This window comes from Helianthus annuus, chromosome 8 (assembly GCF_002127325.2).
Source record: "Helianthus annuus cultivar XRQ/B chromosome 8, HanXRQr2.0-SUNRISE, whole genome shotgun sequence".
Lineage (NCBI taxonomy): Eukaryota > Viridiplantae > Streptophyta > Magnoliopsida > Asterales > Asteraceae > Helianthus > Helianthus annuus.
Genome location: NC_035440.2, coordinates 43,459,173 through 43,486,972, shown reverse-complemented (window position 1 = coordinate 43,486,972; position 27,800 = coordinate 43,459,173). Strand labels below are relative to the sequence as shown.

Genomic DNA, 27,800 nt, shown 5'->3' with positions numbered 1-27,800 from the left:
CGGCCCCGTGGTCAGGTGCCAGTAACATAAATTAAAGAAATGAGACAGAAGCCTGGACACGGGGGCGTGTCCGTTGAACACGGCTCGTGTCCAGTTACCTGAACTGGGCGTTTTTCTGCAGGTGGTTCAGCACGGGGCCGTGTTGGTTGGGCACGGCCCGTGTTGAGCCTTCTGTGATGGAGATTTGTGTCGGGTTGCTCTGTTCTTTGTGCGTGGGGCCATTTTTCTCGTTCCCTTTTTCATCCATTACTACCATAAGTGTGTTTTATTCCTACAAATTAAAACTAAAAGATTAAACTAAACTAACGATAGTTCCGCGGAATGCCTCCGTGGTGCGCCACGTTTATAAGGGTCCTAGGCTAGACCCAATGCGAGGTTATATGTTTTCTGAGTGGGATGCTTGGTGTCCCATGTTACACCGTCGGAGAGCAGCATCCAAGCTCGAATCAATAACCTTCATGTAGTTGACCGGGTCGTCATCCTCTATTCTTTTCCCGACTCCGAATTTTACTTCATCATCCCCATATCTCAAAGTGAGTGTTCCGTCATTCATATCTACCACTGCTTGGGCTGTGGCAAGAAAGGGTCTTCCTAGTATGAGGGGAACCTCGGTGTCTTCTTCCATATCTAGTATGACAAAGTCGGCTGGATAGACGAATCTGCTTACCTTTACCAAAACGTTTTCGATGACACCCTGTGGAAATTTGACGGAGCGATCAGCGAGTTGTATGCTCATTTTTGTGGGACTCGTGGTTCCCAAGCCGAGTCTTTTAAACATAGATGAGGGCATGAGGTTAATGCTAGCCCCAAGGTCGGCTAGAGCATTACGAACGGGGGATTCCCCTATTGAACAGGGAATTGTGAAGCTTCCGGGATCGATTTTCTTTTAGGGAAGTTTATTGAGTACGAGTGCAGAGCATTCTTCGCCTAAATTGACTAATTGCAAATTTTCAATTTTCTTTTTATGCGTAAGGAAGTCCCTCATGAATTTAGAGTATTTGGGCATTTGGGTTAGGACCTCGATAAAAGGAATATTGACATGCAATTGTTTTAACAGACTTTCGAACTTTGCGAATTGCTCATTGGTCTTTTGACGAATTAACTTACCGGGGTATGGAACTCGAGGAGCCTTGGTAGGCTCTGGTGACGGAGGGGAGTTCTTCTCCTGCAGAGGTGTGGGTACTGTTTCTTCTGTTGGTGGTGGCGCTTCTTCAGGCCCTACGGTGCGGTTTCGTAGCGTGATGAGGTGAACTTGCGCTTTTGGATTTGTTTCGGTATTGCTAGGTAAGGCGCCTTGCGGTCTCTCGGCAAAATTTTGAGCTATTTGATTTAATTGTTTTTCTATGTTTTGAATGCTAGCTTGTTGATTTCTAAAATTTGATTCTAATTGTAGAAATCTTTCCGAGTTTTTCTTTTCAGTGTCGGAGATGAGGCGAGATATAGTATCTTCGAGCCTTTCTCGTCCACTTTGTTGAGTGAAATTTTGTGACTCATTTCTTGGTTGTTGAAAGTTTGTTCGTTGGGTTTGTTGGTTACTACTATTGCCGGGTTCCCTCCAACCAAGGTTTGGGTGGTTTCGCCATCCTTGGTTGTAAGTTCCCGTTGGGGGACCCGACGGCCTAGGTCTATTATCAATGTAGTTTACCATTTCTTGTTGATCGTCCGTTTCTTTCATACAACTCCAATTTTCATGTGACCCACCACACCCTTCACAAGCCATAACCGAGACTGTTTTTGTCATTTCCAATTTTTTTATCTTTGAAGAAAGGGCCTCGATTTGGGCTTGTAAAGAAGTGCTTTCATCGACCTTATGGGCGCCCGGGGCAATAGATTTATTCCCCCGGGGGGTGTGCCATTGAAAATTGGTTTGAGCAATTTCCTCAATTTGATTATATATTTCGTGTGGGCGTCGATTACCTAAAAGTCCCCCGGAGCTAGAATCAAGTGTTTGCCTTGTGTGTGGCAACAATCCATTATAGAAAGTGGATACTTGTTGCCATATCGCAAGGCCGTGATGCGGACACTTGCGTAATAACTCCTTGAACCTTTCCCAAGTTTCATATAAGGATTCCCCGTCCTCTTGTGAATATGTATTAATTTCAGTCATTAATTTAGCAGTTTTAGCGAGAGGGAAATACTTATATAGAAATTTTTGGGCTAGTTCATCCCAGGTGTTTACCGATCCAGCTGGGAGGGTGTTGAGCCAAGCTTTCGCTCGGTCTTTCAGTGAGAAAGGAAACATACGGAGGCGGATGGCGTCATTTGATGCTCCGTTGATCCGAAAGGTATCACATATTTCTAAGAAATTGGTGATATGTAGATGGGGATCCTCGTCCGCAAGCCCGTGGAAGGTTGCGGAGTTTTGGAGCATTTGTATCAAATGCGGCCGAAGTTCGAAGTTATTAGCTTCGACATTCGGAGCATTGATAGCGGCGCCTAGGTTACCTACGGTAGGTCGTAGATAATCCATAAGGGTACGTTGATCCGCCATTGGAGGTGGATCACCCGAAACCTTCTCTTGATTTTTAGCTTTTAACCTTTTTCTGAGAAAGCGTTCGGGTTCTTCTAGTGGTTCTTTTATGTCCTTATTGGAACTGGAGCTCATACACTACGTAAGGTTGACGTCGGGTTCCAAGTCCTGCAATAAAAACAGAAAAGAATGCTGGTCAGACGGTTCACCACGGCCCCGTGTTCAGCGAACACGGCCCGTGGTCGGAGTTTCAGTTAATATTTTCCAGACCCCAGTTACTGGAAGTTGGACACGGCCCCGTGTTGCACCGACACGGCCCCGTGGTCAGCCTTCTGTAACTTGGAAAACTAAAAACTGCCAGTAACGACGCTGGGCACGGCCCGTGTCCGACCAGGCACGTCCCGTGCTGAGCTCTGCAGAAGCTGAAAAACTAAGAAAAATCCTAGAAATTAAAAAGAAAAATAAAAATATGATTAGGCCGTTGATTCCTAACTTTCTTAAAATCCTTGTGTCCCCGGCAGCGGCGCCAAAAACTTGATGTGTGTTGGTGTGTATATAATTTAGATATATAATTAAGCCCTTTTTACACCTTTAGCCAAGTTTTAAATTTATAAAACACGATATTCACTAACACTAAACACACATATGGGCAAGTGCACCCATCGTGGACGTAGTATAGTGTTGGTAAGATACCGAGGTCGTCCAAGGACACAAGAGCTTTTAATACCGGTTTATCCTCAACGTCTAATCAAATCAAAAAGTGAGAAAAAATGTTTTTAAACTAAGAAAATAAAAACTAACTAAATGCTGAAAAATAAAATAAAAAATAAAAACAGATAGACAAGATGAATCACTTGGATCCGACTCGTGTATTAGTATAACCTTTGATTATTTTCGCACTTTTGCACTTGTTTAAGAGATTATCTTAGTTATTGTAGTAGGCCCCTCTTTTGAAGGCGACGTTACCCTCAACCCAGTAGTTTGAGTCAGCAAGGATACAATCCTAAAGGGTCGGATTATTGGAAGATAATGAATTAAGTTATTAATGCAAATTATGGTAGGCCCCGCTTTTGGCGGTGACGTTACCCTCGACTAAGTAGTCTGAGTCAGCAGGGATACAGTCCTAAATAGCCGGGTTATAATATTAATAGTAGTTAACTTATGAGGGGGTCAAAGAGTTTGGATCCCCGCCATCCAATACCTATGGGCATTGAAGGAGATCCTACTAAATTTGACCCAGGTCCCAAGCAGGACCTCTAAACGCTGATGGACAATGGATGATGGTGGTGGATGATGGTGTTATTGTGGTGGTGGGTGGTGGATGAAGTGTGAGAGAGGTGGTGTGCCAAGGGATGAGATGGAATAAAACCAAGCACCCCTATTTATAGGCTGAACAGAAGGCTGGGCACGGCCCCGTGTCCGCTGGACACGCCCCCGTGCCCGTCTGACACTCTCTCTCCTCATTAATTGTAATTCGCAATTACAATTAATGCGCCTGTTGTAGTTTCACCACGCCCCCGTGCTCACTGGACACGGCCCCGTGGTGGGCAATAGAAGCTTCTACCAGTTTGTCTTTTATGCTGCTTCTTGGGCACGGCCCCGTGCTGGCTGAGCACGGGGCGTGTTCAGGCTTCTGTTTTCTCTTCTTTGCTTTGGAGGATGCCGTTGAGGGTCCGGGCAGTCTTCTTTTATTCCTTTCCTTGTATTTATGCTAGAATTAGTTGTCTTTTTGCTTCTTTTGTGAATTTGAGCTCATTTCATCCTGAAAATACAAAAGGAAGACAAAAACACTCTTTTTCCAACATTAGTACTTAAAAATGGTTAGTTTTATGCCTTAATTGATGTGATTTATATGTTGCATTTTACACACATCAAATACCCCCATACTTGAACTTTTGCTTGTCCTCAAGCAAAACTCTTTAAATGTGGCTTACACTCCCAAATGGAATAGGTAGAAGAGAATGTTTTTGGCTTGTCATAGAGTGTCGGGAATCCAAAGATCTTTTTTGGTTTTATTTTTATTTATTCACAATCCTATTCGTTATGATTTATTGAGAAAGTCTCATAGGATAAATTACTTATTTGGGCATAACATGCCTTTTTTAAAATTTTATTTATTTACAAGTTCACATACCTCACGGGATAAATCACTCAACACTCGGCCGTAGGTGTATTTTTAGTGAATCACTCGAGAGCGGCATGGAACTCACGCCTTCCATAAGCTTGCCAAGCAATCAATCCTCCTCCTTTTTAACTTTATACCTTTGTAAATATCAAGAGGACTTTTTTGGGTGAAGGGTTAGGCTTGGGTTAAAGGTGGGTGGTTGGGTTAGTGGTTAGTAAAAGGGCGAAAAGCGTAAAAAGCGTCGGTTTTCGAAAAAATTTTTAGTGACTTTTTATTTTGAAGTATTCCTCCAAACAAGCTTTTGTTTGTATAACTTTGTTTGTTTTTAACTTCATCATCACATATATATATATATATATATATATATAGTCACATAAAAGAACGAGCTTGCGAAAGACCGAGCTTTGTTACTAAAATAAGGGGTGAAAAATAAAAAGGTTTTTTTTGGTGGGTAAAAAGGGATTTAGGGTAATGAAATGAAAGGTTTAGGCTCAAAGGGGTTAACTAGGGGGATTTTGGGTAGGTGGTTAAAAAAATTGAAAAATAATGGTGTAGAAAGAAAAATGGTTAGTCCTAATGCCTCCATCATTTACTTACTTGGGTGTAAGTTGGTAAGGACCGGGAATGAATCGTTGTGGCAAGTTCTAGAGTTGTAAGAACCAAGCGGCTATTCACACAAGAAACGAAAAATGAGCATTTAGTCTAAAGATGTAAATTTGTATGCTCAATAAAGGCTCAAAACTCACTTTTGTGGGAATGGGTTTTTAATGTGATCAAGTATATATAATTAAATTTTAACTAGACTTGTTATGCCGTTTCATAATTTTCTTATGTTGGTTCTTGTTATCACGACGCTTTCGGTTGTAAATTTTTTTAAAAATATAACCTTATTAATCTTGTGATTCCCAACTTAAACTTTAGACAAGTAAAAATGAAAGGATTTTTGAAAAAATTTGGGGTGTTTAGCGGTTCCAATAGAGTTTTGTGTAAGGCTTGTTGTTAGGACTTGCAAAATTTCAAAGTGTTAGCTTCCCCCCCACACTTAAATTACACATTGTCCTCAATGTGTCCCAAAAATAAATTTTTAGGTTGATTGGATGTGTGGTGTAGTGTTAAAAAGCAAAGATTTATGTTACTGGCAGTCTGGACACGGCCCCGTGGTGACCGGGCACGGCCCCGTGGTCAAGTGCCAGTAACAGAAATTAAAGAAATGAGACAGAAGCCTGGACACGGGGGCGTGTCCGTTGAACACGGCCCGTGTCCAGTTACCTGAACTGGGCGTTTTTCTGCAGGTGGTTCAGCACAGGGCCGTGTTGGTTGGGCACGGCTCGTGTTGAGCCTTCTGTGATGGATATTTGTGTCGGGTTGCTCTGTTCTTTGTGCGTGGGGCCATTTTTCTCGTTCCCTTTTTCATCCATTACTAGTTTACTACTATAAGTGTGTTTTATTCCTGCAAATTAAAACTAAAAGATTAAACTAAACTAAGGATAGTTCCGCGGAATGCCTCCGTGGTGCGCCACGTTTATAAGGGTCCTTGGCTAGACCCAATGCGAGGTTATGTGTTTTCTGAGTGGGATGCTTGGCGTCCCATGTTACACCGTCGGAGAGCAGCATCCAAGCTCGAATCAATAACCTTCATGTAGTTGACCGGGTCGTCATCCTCTATTCTTTTCCCGACTCCGAATTTTACTTCATCATCCCCATATCTCAAAGTGAGTGTTCCGCCATTCATATCTACCACCGCTTGGGCTGTGGCAAGAAAGGGTCTTCCTAGTATGAGGGGAACCTCGGTGTCTTCTTCCATATCTAGTATGACAAAGTCGGCTGGATAGACGAATCTGCTTACCTTTACCAAAACGTTTTCGATGACACCCTGTGGAAATTTGACGGAGCGATCAGCGAGTTGTATGCTCATTTTTGTGGGACTCGTGGTTCCCAAGCCGAGTCTTTTAAATATAGATGAGGGCATGAGGTTAATGCTAGCCCCAAGGTCGGCTAGAGCATTACGAACGGGGGATTCCCCTATTGAACAGGGAATTGTGAAGCTTCCGGGATCGATTTTCTTTTGGGGAAGTTTATTGAGTACGAGTGCAGAGCATTCTTCGCCTAAATTGACTAATTGCAAATTTTCAATTTTCTTTTTATGCGTAAGGAAGTCCCTCATGAATTTAGAGTATTTGGGCATTTGGGTTAGGACCTCGATAAAAGGAATATTGACATGCAATTGTTTTAACAGACTTTCGAACTTTGCGAATTGCTAATTGGTCTTTTGACGAATTAACCTACCGGGGTATGGAACTCGAGGAGCCTTGGTAGGCTCTGGTGACGGGGGGGAGTTCTTCTCCTGCAGAGGTGTGGGTACTGTTTCTTCTGTTGGTGGTGGCGCTTCTGCAGGCCCTACGGTGCGGTTTCGTAGCGTGATGAGGTGAACTTGCGCTTTTGGGTTTGTTTCGGTATTGCTAGGTAAGGCGCCTTGCGGTCTCTCGGCAAAATTTTGAGCTATTTGATTTAATTGTTTTTCTATGTTTTGAATGCTAGCTTGTTGATTTCTAAAATTTGATTCTAATTGTAGAAATCTTTCCGAGTTTTTCTTTTCAGTGTCGGAGATGAGGCGAGATATAGTATCTTCGAGCCTTTCTCGTCCACTTTGTTGAGTGAAATTTTGTGAATCATTTCTTGGTTGTTGAAAGTTTGTTCGTTGGGTTTGTTGGTTACTACTATTGCCGGGTTCCCTCCAACCAAGGTTTGGGTGGTTTCGCCATCCTTGGTTGTAAGTTCCCGTTGGGGGACCCGACGGCCTAGGTCTATTATCAATGTAGTTTACCATTTCTTGTTGACCGTCCGTTTCTTTCATACAACTCCAATTTTCATGTGACCCACCACACCCTTCACAAGCCATAACCGAGACTGTTTTTGTCATTTCCAATTTTTTTATCTTTGAAGAAAGGGCCTCGATTTGGGCTTGTAAAGAAGTGCTTTCATCGACCTTATGGGCGCCCGGGGCAATAGATTTATTCCCCCGGGGGGTGTGCCATTGAAAATTGGTTTGAGCAATTTCCTCAATTTGATTATATATTTCGTGTGGGCGTCGATTACCTAAAAGTCCCCCGGAGCTAGAATCAAGTGTTTGCCTTGTGTGTGGCAACAATCCATTATAGAAAGTGGATACTTGTTGCCATATCGCAAGGCCGTTGTGACACTCTGGGTTTTCCGGTACGTTACTTGGATGTTATAATTAAATTTGTGAAATTCTATACTATGTGAAATACGTACGAACTCTGTGGATCTTGTGCTATGTGGTTGTTACGTGTTATTTACGTGATTCGTGACCTTATGCATTATGTGTCTTATATGTTCGTTTTGTAGACTTTCGTGAAATTGCTTATATCTACGTATGGTAATGGAGTATATATATATATCCTTGGAGCGCATCGTATGACCCTTGCTTAAATTTCGAGGACGAAATTCCTGTTGTAACCTGGGGAGAATGTGACAACCCATACTCTCGACCCTGATCGTCGGGAGCAGGGTCTTTTATTAGTATCCGTATTCACTATTGTTATATTATTATTATTATTATTATTATTATTATTATTATTATTATTATTATTATTATTATTATTATTATTATTATTATTATTATTATTATTATTATTATTATTGTTTATTAAATAATGATAACGCGGGCGAGTGAAACACACTATTTAACGAATAACCCGAATCGAGCTTGTGTAATATAGCGTGTACATATATAGTATAATTACCGTCATATTATTTACGGGCTATTTTCGTGTACGCAAACAATTAGCGGGTTCATACACGGGCCAAGCCCAACCCCACTCCCTTACATGTAAAAACCCTAGCCTATAAATATATCTTAAAAATCCTAACCCCTCATTTTTATAAACAAACAAAACCCTAAGTTATAACCACAGCCGCATACCCGCACACCCCCCTGCCCTCTCACATCGTTCAGGGATTTCCGGCAATCGGAGCTTTCTCCGGCGACCCTCTCCGGCTACTACAGACATACCTAAACCCTCTGTACTCTGGCTACTGCTCGTTCTCTCCCTCTGTTTTTCCGGTCGGACAACTCCAGTCGTCATCTTCCGGGGATGATGATGATGATGAGGACGTGATCAGATGATGATGACGACGACGAGGTGCAGGCGGTTGGCGACGGTACACATCGGCAGCGGTGGCGGCGTTTTCTTCTTCTCCGATAATGAAGTTGTGAAGACGGAGATTCAACAGATTCACGCTCGGGTCTCAGTTGTTTCGGGTTCTTGTTCAGGTCTCGGGTCAAGACGAATCCGCGGGTCGAGGGTTGGGTTCGAGCTCTGTTTGGTTCTGGTTCGAAGTTCATGGCAGCAGCAGTATGGCGACGGCAGAAGGGTATGGTTGACCAACGTAACACAAGTAAATTAACTACCGAGCAAAGCAAAGGTGAGTTCACTACTTTTTACTTAAAGCATGCATTCCCGGTGGTTGGGAAACAGAACGAAACAACTTTTCCTGGTTTGGAATTGCTTACTATCTCCTTATGAGGGATGCGGTATTTCTATCTCCTTGTGTGGGATACGGGTAACAACATTATCCCCGGTGAGGGATACAAACTTACTTTTCTTCCCTGGTTACTGGGAACTTTTAGTTAATTACTGTTTATACGGAAATGCAACGAGCAACACTAAACGAAACTCTATCACTTAAGTCCCTACTACATAATACCGATTAGTCGCCGGGGCCAGGCGAACGGGTTATTAGTTGATAGCGCTATTTAGGTCTTACCAACCTCACACCGTGCCATGGTATGGGATCGGTCGTGAACTAATGTACTCAGGCATCCGTCAATGATGATAGAACATTGACATCGGGGCATCCTGCGGAAACGCAACGGTTACCTAGTGTTCGGTATTGGAAAAACAGTTTAGTCGCTTACTTATGGGGTAGCTCCCCATGGCATGTATAAACGGGGAAATTAACTGGTTAAAACAAGTTTTTGGAATTAAAACTGGAAAACTGCAAACACGTGAACTCGCCAACGTTATGTTGACACTCTACTGCATGCTTTGCAGGTTGCTCGATACAGCTTTGGACGGACGTTGCAATCGGATGGAGTGCGTGGTTCGTAAGTAACATGTTATTAAACTTGTGGTTTCAATTATGAAACGTTTTCTTCCCCTTTCCGCTGCGAACTTAAACTATGTTTTGAAAAATTTAAAATTAGGTCACTAAATATGCTAATGTTTATAACCATAACTATTCCGTTCAAAATAATTAGTGGCTAAGATCCTGGTCGTCACACGCCTCGCGGTAATACTCCGCATGTGGATTTTGAGGGTGTGACAGCCGTGATGCGGACACTTGCGTAATAACTCCTTGAACCTTTCCCAAGTTTCATATAAGGATTCCCCGTCCTCTTGTGAATATGTATTAATTTCAGTCATTAATTTAGCAGTTTTAGCGGGAGGGAAATACTTATATAAAAATTTTTGGGCTAGTTCATCCCAGGTGTTTACCGATCCAGCTGGGAGGGCGTTGAGCCAAGTTTTCGCTCGGTCTTTCAGTGAGAAAGGAAACATACGGAGGCGGATGGCGTCATTTGATGCTCCGTTGATCCGAAAGGTATCCCATATTTCTAAGAAATTGGTGATATGTAGATGGGGATCCTCGTCCGCAAGCCCGTGGAAGGTTGCGGAGTTTTGGAGCATTGATAGCGGCGCCTAGGTTACCTACGGTAGGTCGTAGATAATCCATAAGGGTACGTTGGTCCGCCATTGGAGGTGGATCACCCGAAACCTTCTCTTGGTTTTTAGCTTTTAACCTTTTTCTGAGAAAGCGTTCGGGTTCTTCTAGTGGTTCTTTTATGTCCTTATTGGAACTGGAGCTCATACACTACGTAAGGTTGATGTCGGGTTCCAAGTCCTGCAATAAAAACAGAAAAGAATGCTGGTCAGACGGTTCACCACGGCCCCGTGTTCAGCGAACACGGCCCGTGGTCGGAGTTTCAGTTAATATTTTCCAGACCCCAGTTACTGGAAGTTGGACACGGCCCCGTGTTGCACCGACACGGCCCCGTGGTCAGCCTTCTGTAACTTGGAAAACTAAAAACTGCCAGTAACGACGCTGGGCACGGCCCGTGTCCGACCAGGCACGGCCCGTGCTGAGCTCTGCAGAAGCTGAAAAACTAAGAAAAATCCTATAAATTAAAAAGAAAAATAAAAATATGATTAGGCCGTTGATTCCTAACTTTCTTAAAATCCTTGTGTCCCCGGCAGCGACGCCAAAAACTTGATGTGTGTTGGTGTGTATATAATTTAGATATATAATTAAGCCTTTTTTACACCTTTAGCCAAGTTTTAAATTTATAAAACACAATATTCACTAACACTAAACACACATATGGGCAAGTGCACCCATCGTGGACGTAGTATAGTGTTGGTAAGATACCGAGGTCCTCCAAGGACACAAGAGCTTTTAATACCGGTTTATCCTCAACGTCTAATCAAATCAAAAAGTGAGAAAAAATGTTTTTAAACTAAGAAAATAAAAACTAACTAAATGCTGAAAAATAAAATAAAAAATAAAAACAGATAGACAAGATGAATCACTTGGATCCGACTCGTGTATTAGTATAACCTTTGATTATTTTCGCACTTTTGCACTTGTTTAAGAGATTATCTTAGTTATTGTAGTAGGACCCTCTTTTGAAGGCGACGTTACCCTCAACCCAGTAGTTTGAGTCAGCAAGGATACAATCCTAAAGGGTCGGATTATTGGAAGATAATGAATTAAGTTATTAATGCAAATTATGGTAGGCCCCGCTTTTGGCGGTGACGTTACCCTCGACTAAGTAGTCTGAGTCAGCAGGGATACAGTCCTAAATAGCCGGGTTATAATATTAATAGTAGTTAACTTATGAGGGGGTCAAAGAGTTTGGATCCCCGCCATCCAATACCTATGGGCATTGAAGGAGATCCTACTAAATTTGACCCAGGTCTCAAGCAGGACCTCTAAACGCTGAACAAGGGCAAGACCCTTACCAAACCGTTCCCTTAACCCCCGACCAGGTAGCCAACATACCTCCATATAGACCGTGGAGATATGAATGGTGAAAATCTTTTATTTTATATAGACAGTAAAATAATGCCAAGACACCACGGACAAACGATAAGGAAAGATCACCTTCAACATAAACAACTAGTTATTAAAGTCATTAATACAAAACCAAATAAAAAGTGCAAAAGATTAAAAATAAAAAGTATTATACTAAACACTTGTCTTCACCAAGTGATGTAAGAGACTTAGGCAAACATGGCCTTGATTGTCAAGAACTCTTACGATCAATCTTGGATCCCGAGACGACTCACACACTCTATGATGGACAATGGATGATGGTGGTGGATGATGGTGTTATGGTGGTGGTGGGTGGTGGATGAAGTGTGAGAGAGGTGGTGTGCGAAGGGATGAGATGGAATGAAACCAAACACCCCTATTTATAGGCTGAACAGAAGGCTGGGCACGGCCCCGTGTCCGCTGGACACGCCCCCGTGCCCGTCTGACACTCTCTCTCCTCATTAATTGTAATTCGCAATTACAATTAATGCGCCTGCTGTAGTTTCACCACGCCCCCGTGCTCACTGGACACGGCCCCGTGGTGGGCAATGGAAGCTTCTACCAGTTTGTCTTTTATGCTGCTTCTTGGGCACGGCCCCGTGCTGGCTGAGCACGGGGCGTGTTCAGGCTTCTGTTTTCTCTTCTTTGCTTTGGAGGATGCCGTTGAGGGTCTGGGCAGTCTTCTTTTATTCCTTTCCTTGTATTTATGCTAGAATTAGTTGTCTTTTTGTTTCTTTTGTGAATTTGAGCTCATTTCATCCTGAAAATACAAAAGGAAGACAAAAACACTCTTTTTCCAACATTAGTACTTAAAAAGGGTTAGTTTTATGCCTTAATTGATGTGATTGATATGTTGCATTTTACACACATCAGTATTCAACATATTTTACAACTTCAGTTTTATGGACTGTTGGTCCAGAAACTTTCCATTTCATTAGAGAACTAAACTCTGCCTTATTTGCGTCTTTCTATTTTGGCCAATCATTTCTTAATATTCATTCATAGGCAGATCTTAAATCTTGATCCTTATTATTTAATCATTTTAAGCGCTACATTATTTATAAACGTATAACGAACTCGATTTTTATTTTGATTCCATACATATCTTAGACATGATACAACTTATCGAGATCTCTTTATTTTCAGGTACCTGAGGTTCTTCTTGAACCGTCATGTCTAATGTCTCTGCAGGAGATCCTATTACTATAACCTCGACTTGACCATCTTAATTACTTGTTCCAATTTTCGAGGAATTTTATTATTGGAATCAACTAGTCTACCACGCTTTAGGCGTGCAATAGACTCATTACAAAAATATGTGGTTGTCCTCTTGGGACACAAATATAGCTGGAGCATAAGCAGTTGATTATGTGACTTACTTAGTCACTCTATTTAGGTCAGTGAACTTGTCTGGTAATTTGTTCTTTAATATTGGTAAATGAATTATACTTTAATCTTCTAGTTCATAGTTTATAATCTGAGGATCAAGATGACATGATAATTCATTTTATTTTTCACTTTCCAACTGCTTGTTATCTCCCCCTATTGTTGGGAACATTCATTCACTAAAGTGAAAACTAATGAGCCATAAACGAATTTCTTACTAATGGCTTTAAGTATTTAATCATAGACGAATATTTATACCCAACATATTCTCAAACTTTTTAGAAGTCACATCTTTGTGCGGTGTGGTGGATGAGTTTCATAATATGTCGCACAACCAAAATCTTTGATGAGACATCTTTGGTTCCTGACCAAAAACCAACTATATGGGGAGAACTATAACTTATTGGCTTGATGTGAATTGATGGTACTATATATAAAATTACATGTACCTAAATGAACTTTTGCTCCTCTCATGATCATTGGCTTTGTAACCGATTAATATGCTTGCTATCACATTAGCTAAGCCACAATCACACAAGCTTCAGGTTGTGGATTTGATAACCATTTAGACGATGCATCGATTTCAGAATACTAAATGGTATCATGTTGGGATACACATATTCCCTTATTATTTCCAAAATATTTAGGGATCTAAACCATACTTTAGTTGGTATATCATTAACTTCCCTTGAGAGCAAATATTGCATGTGTAAGTACCAAGAAGAATCTTCTAGTTCTTTGATATTTTTCACATCATCTAGACTCGGTATGGTCTAACCGGTCATGCTAATCATTAAATGATTATGAACCATAAACTTCGGGTTTGTGATCATCATATATGCTTTTAGTTGCACTCGTGTTTGTTCAATACACAAATAGAAAATACAAGAGAATAACAATTATTATTTCAATCATTCATATTATAACATGTTTTCCACGTTTTATTCTCGTATAGTAACTCCCTTATATTGCCACTTCTTGTGGTCGATTTCAATATAAACATGGTTGATGTCATTACATGATCATCATTCCTCAATTACCATGATCACGATCTTTGCACCAATTATTATATCATCACATTTTATTCAAGTAATAATCATACAACATTCATGGTGGTATCATTACAATTTCCTTAGTTATTACATGATTGTGACCTTTCACTGATCATTATATCATTACATTCACTTTAGGGAATGAATATCTCCACACAACTTTTATTCTGATAATGACCTTGAATATTCTTTAATAATATTGCTACTTTATGAGCATATGATCATATATGTATTACTTGCACTATGTTTTATGTGCACATTGTTTGTATACTAAACGTATAAAATACGAGACAACATCGTATTTGCAACTCAAACTTTCAACACTTTATTCTCATATGATCACTCTCTTTATTCACCTCTTTTGGTGGTCTATCTCGTTATTTACATGACCATCATTACACCTTTTTTTATAATCAATTTCATTATTAATCTGATCATCATACTATTTTTCAGTTATATCAATGATCACAATAATCAATATGTAGTCACATTCATTTCGAAGAACGAAGGAAAGCCAAAAAATGTTTCATAGCTTTTCATTATATGAAATCATTTCAACTTTTCATTTGATATTGCTACTTCAAGAGTATATCTCAGGTGTGACCAATGGAAAAATTTATCTTGTTTTTCCTTCAAAACAATCTTCTTTTCTCATTAATATATAATTTGAGAAAAACTTACATGATTGACCCGTATAAGATTTATTGGTCAACATATGACGACCTTTCAGAGAGTATGACACACTTTGAATGTCATACGTGAACATATTTATAATTTTTTTTTATGAGAGTAATGATAAATCACAAATTTTGGTTTTTCGTTTGCTTAATTTATCCAAAAAAAAATATCTACATACAAACAATATATAACATATAGATGACATATATTACAAAGTTAAATCAAGTAATACATAACATTATTTCATGTTATCAAATAAAACAAGGTTAAAATAAAACCTTATGAAATAATAATATGTCATCACATTCAAGCAAAATATATAAATTATGTATTAACCTATGATGGCATAACCAATCACATGCATATCTTACAATAATATTTGTTTCTCTCACATTAAAAAAATAGAAACATAATAAAATATATTGAATACAAAATAAAGAAACCTATTACTTACACCAAATAATATGTGATAATATCATGCACAATTATCAACTTCTTAGTTGATTTAGTTGATATTGAAATATTATGCAATTCAGTTAACACATGTTATAAAATAGTTTTGGTTCATGAATCAACAATTTAAAAATGCACTTTACGTATAATAAAAGCTAATATCGACTTAGAATATGTTTATATGGTTTGATCATTCTTATCATTTAAGGCATGTGCTATTAATGTACAAACAAGACAAATAGATTAACAATAATTTTCTAAAGTTACATATTTTATCTAAACATATGATAGAAACTAATATATGTATGAGAATACAACTCCATGTTTATCTAATAGCAAAGACCTTTAAAATAATATACTAATTTAATTTTGTATACAATAAATAAATACGATGCTTAGCTTGATAGCGAGTTCTTATCCCATAATTAAAAGTATAAAGTAATTAAGCTTAAGTAAGATAAAGTATATCTTGAGAACAAAAATACTAAGTTATATCTCATACACAAATAATTTAATTATACAGATATAAAGCAAGATTAATTAAATAATATAATAAAATTAAATAATTGAAACTTTTCATATTAATACTACAATTAAAAAAATAACTAAGATAATAAATATTCATTTATATGTTGTGATAAATCCAATTTAATAGTACCAATGATAACTTTTCGTCTTCTAATTTAATAATACTAATGGAAACTTTTCATTTTCCCAATGAGAAAACGTAAAAGAAATTCAAGTGGGTTTTAAATTGATCGAACAATAAATATTTATAGTTGTAATGAAACCCACATCATATCAAACCGATCAAAAAAACACAATAATAAAGACAATGAAAAGTGAAATATATATGCATTTAACCTTAATCTAATTCTAGAAACAAAAAAGTGTACCCATGTTGAAAGAGAAAAAAACATACACACACTCTTAACCTTGATAATAATTCAAAAGCAAATTGCATAGCAGGAAAGAAAAGTTGCATACATAGATGACAGACTACTGGTTCATGTTTATAGGTTATAAATAAATGTTAAAATTTTGTATAAACCTAACGCGACCTCTATTAAATAAAACTTCGACTCCCTTCCAATAATCAAGTTCCGGTTTCTAATTTAAATCTAAATTATGCTTGGTTAAAATGTTGTATTGAATTATACACAGAGATAAAATCTCAAAGTATAAAATAGTTATGGCAACTAATTTATATTTATTTGTTAAACATTCAATAAAAAGAAACTTAATTGATAAATATCATGGTTGTTTAAATGGGCATTAATTCATGAAAAAAAATTGTGAAGGAGAACTAGTCGCCCAAGACAGATTGTAAATCAAATTGAAAACAATTTTTGTTTAATATATTGTCTAGTTTCCCATCAAATCTTACATAATGATAAAAAAAATACGATTTGGTGAATCATACAAAATTTATAAACGTATTAGAATTTTATAAATCTTAATTTAACCCAATATTATATGAGTTACAATATATATAAATTAGTTTGGTAGATTTAATAGATAAACAAAACAAATCTCTAACACAACCCAAAATAGTATGAATTGCGATATGGTTTGTGTTTAAAATCATAAATAATAAGTTGATTAGACAATATCCACTTACCTTATGATGATGCGATTCGACTCCAAAGCAATTCGTGCTGATAACGTGTTGTGTAACAACTAGCCTATTAACATTATAGAGATAAGTAATAGAGATTGGAGAAAATGGATATCTTATTGATGTCTAAAAGGGATTACATATGCCTCTATTTATAGACTTACAAGATAAGAGTTAAGTATATGGAGATATAGGAGTTAAGTATATGAAGAGTCATAACACAAGTGGATAGTCACACAATAAATATACAATAATTCATATCAAGATGTTTTTTGTAGAGCATAACACCGTTAACACATTATTCTTTCAAAACCCAGAAACCCTCCCAAACCCCAACCCAACTTATCATTATCCTGTTACAATCTCTTCCAGTAATGGCGTCTGTCACCACAATCGCTTCCCATCCAACGTCCGCCTTTATTTCCACCCCAGGTTTTTCCATCATTTACTCCTATCCACACTTACTTGTTTCTATTGGATAATTAAATCTGAATCAATTGCAGAATTTTCTAGATTATCTCAGAGCTTACACTCGTCACAGAGGCAGGTCAGTTGTCTCTACTCAATTGTTTCCTTCAAATTCTCTAAAAAGAGATTCATGGTAGTAGATAAAGTTGTTTGCTTTCTAGGGGTTTTGGGTATGTAAGCAAGGTGTTCGATGAAATGTCTGTCACTAAATAAAACTTTTATTTTTGTGTATCCGGGATTGAGAGAAGAAGTTATTCATTTTCTAGCAACTTTTTTTAGGTTATAATGTGTCTGTGTTTGTTCTAAGCTGGACTTGTGTCATTAAGATTAGATGAAGTTGGTTACTAAAAAAAGATGCAATTTTTCCTGCTCATCATCATCATCATCATCATCATCATCATCATACACAGTATATCTCACCAATAGCAAAGCTAAGGTAGAGTTTGAGGAGGGTGAGATGTAGACAGCCTTACCTCTACCTGTAGGAATAGAAAGGCTGCTTCCAATGAGACCCCCGGCTCGATTGTAGTTTTGCATCAAGCCTTGGACATAAGGCACATAACACTCAGCAATTGAGACAAACGCCTATTAGTGCATGTACCCCCTTGTCTTTCAGCTATCAACGCCACCACATGATGCATGATTAACCATCCCCCTCTTTTAACGTTATTTTCCTGCTATATATGAATATTCAAATGATCGTTGTCGTGTTTCTATATTAAAACCGATACCATTAAAGCAATTTTCCAGTTGGTTTACAAAGGGTGAAGGTGAAGTATCAATTACAGAAAATGAAGTTCTGTTAGATGATATTCTTCATGAATTTTCATTTGCATAACTTCAATTTATAGTTCTCAAGTGTATTGAAAATTTCTAAAAGAATTCTCATTGCCCTAACTTTGAACTATAATTTCATGAGAAACACTATTTATGTTATGATACCGTTGTGTTGCAAGTGCAAATGACGATATTGGCTAAAAGATGCGCTCTTTGATTCTATATAGATTTTGTTATTTCCATTTACTGTTTTTTGAAGAAACTAAATTTATGGTACAGAGACGGTGTAGTAGAAAATCTGTTTGTGGGACAATATCAGCCAGCATCGATTTGAAGCCACCTCCTTATGCATTGGTACGACGAATAATCGAATATATATCTCATAACTGTACTATAAGTTAAGTAATTTAATTATTTCTGTAATATATCTTCTATTTCCTGTTGCGTGTATGGCAGAATGCTTTGGAACCACATATGAGCAAAGAGACATTGGAATATCATTGGGGAAAACACCACAGAGGTTATGTCAACAATCTAAACAAGCAGATTGAGGGAACCGAGTTAGATGAAATGTCATTAGAAAGCATAATATCTGCTTCTTATAATAAAGGCGATATTCTTCCCGCCTTCAACAATGCTGCACAGGTTTGGAACCATGAATTTTTCTGGGAATCTATGAAACCTGGTGGCGGTGGAAAGCCTTCGGGGGAACTTTTAGAATTAATAAACCGAGATTTCGGTTCATTCGAAGGCCTAATTCACGAGTTTAAGTTAGCTGCCACTACTCAGTTTGGTTCTGGTTGGGCTTGGCTTGCATGTAAGCGTTTATTCCATCTAGGGGTGTGAATTTCTGACACATCCTGAAAACACCATACGAACCTAACATGAAATTCGCGGGTTTGGGTTTAGTCTAAAAGGGTTCAAGTCTATTTCAGATTGAACCCGCAAACCCGTTTAGCTAAACGGGTCGGGTTCGGGTCAACCTGATTAACCCATTTATATTATATTATATAGTATTTTACCATATGTTTTATGTCATAAATTAAATTGGATGTGTATTTTATGCCATAACTATAACTTAAAAAGAGAAATTGACATAAGATCTTATAATTTATATTTAACTGTATTATATACATTTCTGTTTCTTGTAGTAAATTTTAATATATTAATTTGCAGAAAAAAATTAAAAAATTCGGGTGAACGGGTCGTGTTCGGGTCACCCCACGAATATTTGATTATTTGGGTCGTGTTCAGGTTCATCTAAAAGGTTCGGGTCGGGTTGAACCCACCAACCTGCAAACACAACCCGTTTAGCACCCCTAGTTCCATCAGATCCATAACCGAAAATTGGAAATTATATCGACCATTTTTCTTAAATCATTTTGATATTTTTTATTTGTAGATAAAGAGCATAAACTTGACATACCAAATGCTAGGAATCCACGTCCCTCAGAAGAGGACAGGAAGCTTGTTGTGGTGAAGAGCCCGAATGCGACTAATCCTCTTGTGTGGGAGTACCATGTGAGTAGACAATAATACTATATACTTTTTGTTATCTTGATCTTAAATGAATCCTTAATTTTGTTGTTTTTCTTTGTGTTAAACTGTAACTGTTTTTTTTTTTTTTTTTTTTTTTGAATTTCCAGCCACTCCTCACATTAGATGTTTGGGAGGTAAGATTTCTTCGCTTACATTTTCCGGTTTCTGCGATAAATAATCTATGTCGATGACGTATTCACTAACTTCACTTTGAATCTGATTTGTGATTGCAGCATGCATACTACCTAGATTATGAGGTAAGAACTTGTTGATTCGATACAGGAAACAAATATACAAGCAACCCCTTTAGCCCATTTCATCTCACACTCTCACACACAATATGTGTGTGTGTGCACGTGTTGCGGGTGTCATACTAATAGTTTATGAATGTCCAAACACCCTTATTCATCACATGGTATAAATAAAGTGACCTTTTAGCCTGTCATACTAATAGTTTATGAATGTTTAATGTGTATTACAGAACCGTAGGACAGATTATATATCAACTTTCCTCAATAAGCTTGTATCATGGGAGACGGTGAGTTCCAGGCTCGAAGCAGCCAAGGTTTTAATAGCAGATAGGGAAAGAGAGATGGCGGAAATCGATGCAATTGATGAGATGGACACAATAGAACCCGAGGATGGAGACATGTACTTTGGAAGCGACGCGGATGAATTTGTGGATGATGATGAGTGATGGTTTTGGTGTTACGCAAGTGTAGTTTTGTATCGAGATTTAGAAACTAGTGTCAGAATTGTAATATGGTTGTAATGCTTATAGTTAGATATATTAGATAAGTGTAATATTTAACAACTTAGAAGTTTGAAATGGCAAGAGAGAATGATTTTTTAGAGTAAACTTTAGTTTTACCCCCTGAGGTTTATACAGGTGGAATCACGTTTACCCCCTAAAATGAAAAAAAATGCAATTTTACTCCTTGTGTATGCTTGATTTAATCAATCTTGGACCTTGCCCTCTAACGACGTTAGACTCAAGCATGTCTTGGTAACGGTCAAAGGTTTACAGGGGGTATTATGGTAGTTTCATATTTCTTTACTTACTCAAATCAATAACAAACCTTCTATATGTTATCCTGATTCCTTTTTATACCCTGAGCATTCACACCAAACCACTCTCCACTGCCGTCGAAGAATTCCGGTGATAGACCAAGAAATCTGACTGTCGTTTTCTCTGGTGAACCTGGCTACAATGTTGATCAGAACGATGTTCATGAACATGCTATGAGCCATTTGAGGTATATACCAAGTTCCTTTGTTTAACAGTTTACTTATAGGCAATTTATTAGAATTAATAGGGTTTAACTGGGTTTAGGTGTTTAATTATGGGGTGTTTATTAAAATTATTGATCGTTGATAAATTTAGATTAAAAAAAGTAAGGGTTTACTGTTCATTTTGGGATTATGGTTGTTTAGGTGTTTACAGGATTTGAAGGCTTTACTTGTTTACAAGATTATGGGCTGTTATGATCACTGCTAATTATGCTACTGTTATGCTACTGTTAACAATATTATGGGCTGGTATTAAACAGTAACCTGGTTTTAAACATTGTTTTTGTTAAGTTTTAAACATCAAGTTGGTTTTACGATCAAGCTGGTTTTGGGATCAAGTTGGTTTAAAGATTACATCATGCCCTGTTAATAATGCCACTTCTTTTAAATATTGGTTTCTCCATTGGCCATTTGCAAGGTCAAAGAGTTCCTTCCTGTGGTTATTTAAGGCATAACAGAATAGCCCATTATGTATGTACATTTGAATCTTGCATTTTGGGCATAACAAAATAGCCCATTATGTATGTGCATTTCAATTGCCCATTCGCATTAGAATTGATCACAAGGCATAACAGGCAAGACATGAATTGAACATTTGACTTTGCAGGGTAAGTCTTAAAGGGTAATTTTACTTTGCAAGCTCAAACAATTTAGACGGGAATGTTTAACATTTATGCAGGGACCAAAACGTATAGTTGTTAGAAAGTACGGGGTGTAAAAAGGAAGGACATAAATGTCATTTCGTATCACAACTAACAGAAATGTGATGTCATTTAGCAGCAGCGTCCAAGATTGATTAAATCAGGCATACGCATGGAATAAAATTGCATTTTTTAGGGGGTAAACATGTTAGGGGGTAAAACTGCAGTTTACTCGTGATTTTATTCCGAGTAAATTACAAAAATGGTCCTTTATGCTTATACCAAATTTCAAAACTTGTCTTTTGCCTAACATAGTTTATTTTTAACCCTTGAGAAGTTATGTGAACTTATATAATTGCACTCTTTCAGTCCCGCCACATTTAACACCGTCTATATTTTACCCTTGAGAAGTTATGTGTGAACTTGTAAAATTGCACTGTTTCAGTCCCTCCACACTTAACACCGTCTATTTTGGTTGTTAAGAGGTTAAGACCACATAAACTACTTAATTGCAGTGTGCGGGTGGTGACAAACTCAGATATATCAGAACAAAGCATGTTAACACCACAAACTCACATAATCAACAAAAAAAAAACGTCTGAATCGACACCTGGGTTATTTTCCAAGTTAAAATCGCCACGAACAATTGTGTCCTAAACTCAGATAAAAACAAGGTTTAACCAAGATACAAGCAGCCAAAGAAGAAGATATCATTCCCAAGAAGACTTGGGTGCTTTAGCAATATCATCCTTGATCCATTTTTGAAGTTGTTTAATAACAAAGAAATACTGCAAAAAAAAAGATGCAGATGACGTACAAAAATCAAATAAGAGAACTACAGAAAATTAATTATTATTGAAAGATTATACTTTTTGCAATAATACTTACTAATAAAACATTTATTCTAAAAAAAATGGAGGGAAAATTGTTTCAGGTCAACCCAACCCAGCATATACTGAATAATAACTCTTTTTGACCCCAACCCTACCCATGCTATAATTTACTCATTTAGACCCCAGCCCGTTACCAACCCGCCTAACCTTCCCATGTGCCACGTCTATATAAGACTTTCAGAAAAAACAAAAACAGGTTTAACAGCTTACCTGGAACGCTAAGATGAGAGGAATGAACACTTTCCCTCTTTCATTTGCATTCGGGCCATCAATCAGCTTTTGGTCAACAACAATGCTTTTGCTTTCGTTTGTAGCAATGTTTGTGATGGTTTCAACTATGCTGGGAATCCAAACAGTATCATTTGGGAGAATCTAATGCAGCACAAAATAAATAAATAATATAAGAAAAATAACACAATAGAATGTTGCTTGAGTAGACGAGTAAAACATGATTACTAACCTTTTCTCCATTGTCGTTTTTATTACACCTGCTACTGTTCTCAACCAAGACAACCGGAATCACATGATCCTACAAGAAGCATCCACAATATTGAGAATCAATCGCCAACTTGTATCTCATTTCAATTTCAGCAGAAGTATACGCATAGGAATGATGAATTTGGCAGAACTCATACAGAATTGTATAATACCTTAAAGAAAAAGGTCGGTGGTGGCTTTTTGCCACCGACCCATTCTACCGCTAAGCTTTTCTATAATGTCAAAACTAACCTTCTAACTTTGTAAATGTCACTTTGGTCCCCCTCAAGTTTCTAAAGTTCCGAGTTTACCCTAAAACTAATTTCTTACGTTTTTATTTTTATGTACATGTGGGTATAAATTCGACTTCGTCTATGCTGAAATGGACTTTTTGTTTGGAAACGAATCGGGTCATTTATAAAATGTTTTATTTCTATCTATGTTTTGAGTTGGACTACGTTTTGACGTAAATTTTGTTTGGAAACAAATCGGGTCAAATATAATACGTTTTCATTTGTCGGAATAAATTTGAGTTACTATACATTTCGACATAATTTTTGTTCGGAAACGAGCCGGGTCAGGTCGATTGTAGTCTATAGTCTATACTTTATCACGCCTCCTACGACACCGAGCGTGTTTATTTTATGTACATATTGAGTTGGTCTACGTTTTGACGTAAATTTTGTTTGGAAACAAATTGGATCAAATATAATACACTTTCATTCAACGGTATGAATTCAGATTACTCTACGTTTCAACGTAAATTTAGTACGGAAACGAGGCGGATTGATTGTAGTGTATAATTTAGTACGATAAATTCGACAGTACTCATCAAAAACTTGTACCTGAATTTCATGTTTCTTGAAGCGGGCCCCAGAGTCTACAACTTTAAGAACGGCTTCTGATCTTCTTGCAAAAAAGTCATCGTAACTAAGACAATCTGGTGGCGTAAGTTGAGCATGCGTTAACACTACAACTCCTTTACGCCATATTTCCTTGCCGAAACTCTCGGTTATTGCCTTTACAATTTGTCTGTCCAGATTATCCACTCTATAGGAATCCAACCGGTCAACGTATAACAAAACATCTATGGTCTTGTTCAAAAGAAACCTGCTCGAACAACCTCAAAATTACAAATCATTAAAATATCCTGTTGGCACGATATGCTACACTCTTGTGTGTGTGTGTGTGGGGGGGGGGAGGGGGGGGGGGATAGTGCACGGTCCTCCCAACCGCCGGAGTGATCTCACTCCGGGAGCCGCTACCCAACCAAGCTAGCTCCGCGGTGACTTCCCCATGCCGAGTTCTTACCCTGGGCGACATATGCCACACTCTTACTTTAGTACGAAACTCAATAGCTGACCTTTTGATGAGTTGCAGGGCCTGATCGTTGACGTATCCTCCTTCAACAATGCCAGGTGTGTCAATGATGTTCAATGTGAACCCTGAGCGCTCACGGGAAACCATTACGGGCCGTGGTACATCCGACTGCAAAAATAATTCATAGATCAAATCAAAAAGTTATAAATTGAAACTCACTTGAACATCATTCTACAACTATGAAGTTCTAATAATTACCTGAAATGCACTGACTGCAACTGCGCGTTCCCCAAGAATGGAGTTCACAGTGGAGGATTTCCCGACACCACCCTTCCCCATTACAAGAATCGTCAAACTGTCCCTCGACTGTTATATATAGCATAACCATTTAAACAAGTTGTAAGCATATATGGAACCGTAACATTTCATTTTCCAAATAACTTAGCTGTAGATGTATAAAATGTTCTTCGGTAACAGAAAGAGGTGGTAAAATGGCTGGGTGGGTAAGGTAACGAGTCAAAATTGAGTTGGGGCAACCCAGAAACTTTTCTATCCATTGTTTCGAAATTTATAAATAATTAATGTGTTAAATATGATTAAAAATACTATAATACAATTATAATCTATTTTTTCTCGACAGATCCATACTAGAAGCTTTATGCATTTGAATACATTGTGTATGACTTTCGATTCGTATGTCTATTTGACCCAAACCCTTTTTGGTAAATCTTTTAGTTTAACCTTTAGACCCATTAAAGAGAAAATGTAACCCAGCCCAACCCAACTTATTTATAAGTAAATGGGTTGAAATTGCCACCTCTACTAATCAAAAACTAAATATTCCAAGAAAATGAAAGGTTGCATATTCAATTCATCAATCATGTGCTTGACTTTTTGAGCAATAGATCTTGGTTTTTCAACTTTGAATGCAAACTGACTAGGGTTCTTGTGAAAGTAAAAACACATATGTATACAAACGAACCATTACATAACAGAATCAACTTAAACGCTATAAAAATTATGACTACATATCAAAGAGTAAAGTAAACAGTTGAAACTGAATTCACCTTCTCCTTTAGTGTTCCCAGTAACTCCAGCAACTTTGTCTGTGTTGCAAGCGGAAACTGCTGAATCCCAGTCCATTCACGAGCCATCAAACCTGAAAGAACACGATTAACCTATAACTCAACCTACTTAATAACTATGTAGTTAATGCGGTAAAAATATCGGATATCGGTCAAGCACCGATATCTGAGATATAGGTTATCTCGATGGGATATCGGTAATTTTAGTATCATGCAGAGTTTATATATACATATATATATATATATAGAGGCCAGTTAACGTACATTACATTACGGCTTAACATACGACCGCTACGTCATGAAATTACGCACGTTCATTTGAAAATCACGCACGTTATAAACCTCAAAAAACCTAATCACGCATGTTGGAAACATAAAATCACGCACATTAATCACGCATGCCCTACTCCCAGTTCAAAAATCGCATCCCCTGTTCTACGATCTAAAACCATTGTTACTGCCCTCTGACTCCAAACGAATCAAAGCTTGGTCATGTTCCTGCATCCTCTGTTATGGTCTGAATCAAAGCTTGGTCATGTCCCTTCATCCTTTGTTCTACGATTTGATTTCGAGGGTCGACATTTTGATGAAACTTTTCAAAATCAACGATAAATTTGAACCCAATTCGATGAAATTGACTGAACAATGGCGAAGTTGAAGTGAAACGGAAAGAAAATTGAAACGAATTGGACGAAATTGATTGGACGAAATTGATCAAGCCCAGGCTAATTGAAAAAGAACAATAATCACGCATGTTATATACAAAAATCACGCATGTTGTCGTACGTGATGTACGTTAAGCCGTATTGTCATGGTTTTAAAAAACGCTTGAGGCGTGCGCCTCAAGGCGCGCCTCGAGGCGAAACGGCCAAAAAACGAGTCTGAGGTGGGTTTTTACTGCATATGCGCCTCAGAGGGATTGAGGTGCTAAGAAAGGTTGCGCCTCAGGCGCGCCTCATGGGATTTTCATAGTTGTTTTTGATGTTTTTGACTTTTTGTGTCAACTTCAAACATTTCATGTCTTTTTTATGTATGTTTTTGATGAATCTGATGATGAAATTAGTTAGTATTATTATTTTTATAAGATATATATAATTTTTATATTTATTTATTAATACCGCCTCGGCCTTACGCCTCGAGGCTTACGCCTCGTGAGGCGTAGGGAAAACACCTCGAAACTCGTTTCCGTTCTTTTAAACCTTGCGTATTGTATTTTACACTTTTTCTATATATATATATATAGCAATTTAACACTAATAATTCAGTGATATATCGGTGATATCCGCCGAATATAGGTCAATATCGCTGATAATATTGGTACCGATATTTGAAACTGATATTTTACTAGGGACCGATATAACCGATATATCACTGGTATTAACTGCATAGCTTAATACTCATCGGAACAAAACCACAATTCCATAAAACAGAAGCAATTAATTAAACGATAATTCAACAAACTGTCACTCATGAAAACAGACCTAAAATTCAAAAACACATCCACATTTCTCACCATCACCTATCAAACAACTCAATACACCTTGTAACAAACTTCAAATAAATTGACTGACTGATGATATCATGAAAATCAAGTTTACTAAACGAAGGAAGTAAATGTAGACAACTTTCAATAGCAGGAAACCTAAATTGAAAAGAATAGGAACAAAAGTTTTGGATCTTACCTTGTAGAAGTTAACAACAATCTGATGATTAGAAGTTCAAATTGTATGCGAAGTAGTACGGATTGAGGACGTAAAGTGAAACCCTAAAATTTGTTTAACGAACACAATTCACGACTGTTTTGGTATTGTTCGGTATTGTTGTGCGTGCTACAGCGAAATGAGATTTTCAATTTCAACACCAGGGTTTTTGAAGTTTTGAAACTGCACATATTATCCCTTCAGTATTTATTAAAGAACATATTTGGCTTTGAATCTTTTGTTGTGAAACAAAAAGTTTATTGATGTCAAATACAAAGGAGGATTAAGAATATTATATTTCCTATATATGATTTATCGGATTAAGATCAAATACCAAGGAAAATATAAATAAAAAGGGTAACAAAGATTCTAGTCTATTGATCTTAGATTTGAAGGATAAGATTAGTTTTACGGAAAAGAAAATAATAGAAGGACATAAAAGGAATCCTATATATATATATTATTTTTTCTCTCCACGTGCAAGATACATGTCAATTCCCCCATTAAATTTAAAACGTTCATAACTTTTTCATACGACATTTGTTTTAAAAAAATCACCACAATAACGAACATTTACAAAGTCTAAATTTCCTAAAAAGTGTAATATAAAACACTATAATTTTAGCCACAAAACACACCTAAACCCCATAAATAACAGATTGAATATTACTAAAGCACCATATTTGAACCATAATAGTACATAAAAACTTCA

General features: G+C 37.6%; 2 protein-coding genes and 2 non-coding genes across 4 annotated transcripts; 3 read left to right on the top strand and 1 right to left on the bottom strand.

Moving 5' to 3' along the window:
- The first annotated feature begins 2,006 nt into the window (after positions 1 to 2,006).
- On the top strand, positions 2,007 to 2,113 carry LOC118481407. Its single transcript, XR_004865614.1, has one exon. It is a non-coding gene; the product is annotated as a small nucleolar RNA R71 (small nucleolar RNA).
- Positions 2,114 to 9,941: 7,828 nt separating this feature from the next.
- LOC118481562 lies at positions 9,942 to 10,048 on the top strand. Its single transcript, XR_004865771.1, has one exon. It is a non-coding gene; the product is annotated as a small nucleolar RNA R71 (small nucleolar RNA).
- Positions 10,049 to 17,173: 7,125 nt separating this feature from the next.
- LOC110872802 (superoxide dismutase [Fe], chloroplastic) lies at positions 17,174 to 20,541 on the top strand. Its single transcript, XM_022121676.2, has 8 exons — positions 17,174 to 17,330; positions 17,402 to 17,445; positions 18,423 to 18,497; positions 18,600 to 18,960; positions 19,546 to 19,664; positions 19,790 to 19,816; positions 19,916 to 19,939; positions 20,164 to 20,541. Exons 1-8 carry the CDS (start codon positions 17,273 to 17,275, stop codon positions 20,377 to 20,379), a joined length of 924 nt encoding a protein of 307 aa, XP_021977368.1. The 5' UTR covers positions 17,174 to 17,272; the 3' UTR covers positions 20,380 to 20,541.
- Positions 20,542 to 22,154: 1,613 nt separating this feature from the next.
- LOC110872801 (translocase of chloroplast 34) lies at positions 22,155 to 27,277 on the bottom strand. The gene is made up of 8 exons (XM_022121675.2): positions 27,071 to 27,277; positions 25,371 to 25,462; positions 24,562 to 24,669; positions 24,347 to 24,471; positions 23,829 to 24,093; positions 22,967 to 23,035; positions 22,717 to 22,878; positions 22,155 to 22,401 (listed from the first exon to the last, which is right to left on the bottom strand). The coding sequence occupies exons 2-8, from the start codon at positions 25,455 to 25,457 to the stop codon at positions 22,324 to 22,326; spliced, it is 894 nt and encodes a 297-aa protein (XP_021977367.1). The 5' UTR covers positions 25,458 to 25,462; positions 27,071 to 27,277; the 3' UTR covers positions 22,155 to 22,323.
- Between the last annotated feature and the right edge of the window lie 523 nt (positions 27,278 to 27,800).

Excerpts from the sequence above, each read along its gene's own strand:
- LOC110872802 (XM_022121676.2), top strand. The coding sequence starts at position 17,273 with ATGGCGTCTGTCACCACAATCGCTTCCCATCCAACGTCCGCCTTTATT. Across the intron at positions 18,498-18,599 it reads AGCCACCTCCTTATGCATTG|AATGCTTTGGAACCACATAT; the intron begins GTACGACGAATA and ends CGTGTATGGCAG. Across the intron at positions 19,817-19,915 it reads TCACATTAGATGTTTGGGAG|CATGCATACTACCTAGATTA; the intron begins GTAAGATTTCTT and ends TTGTGATTGCAG.
- LOC110872801 (XM_022121675.2), bottom strand. The coding sequence starts at position 25,457 with ATGGCTCGTGAATGGACTGGGATTCAGCAGTTTCCGCTTGCAACACAG. Across the intron at positions 24,670-25,370 it reads TGGGAACACTAAAGGAGAAG|TCGAGGGACAGTTTGACGAT; the intron begins GTGAATTCAGTT and ends TATATATAACAG. Across the intron at positions 23,036-23,828 it reads TCAAGAAACATGAAATTCAG|GATCATGTGATTCCGGTTGT; the intron begins GTACAAGTTTTT and ends TGCTTCTTGTAG.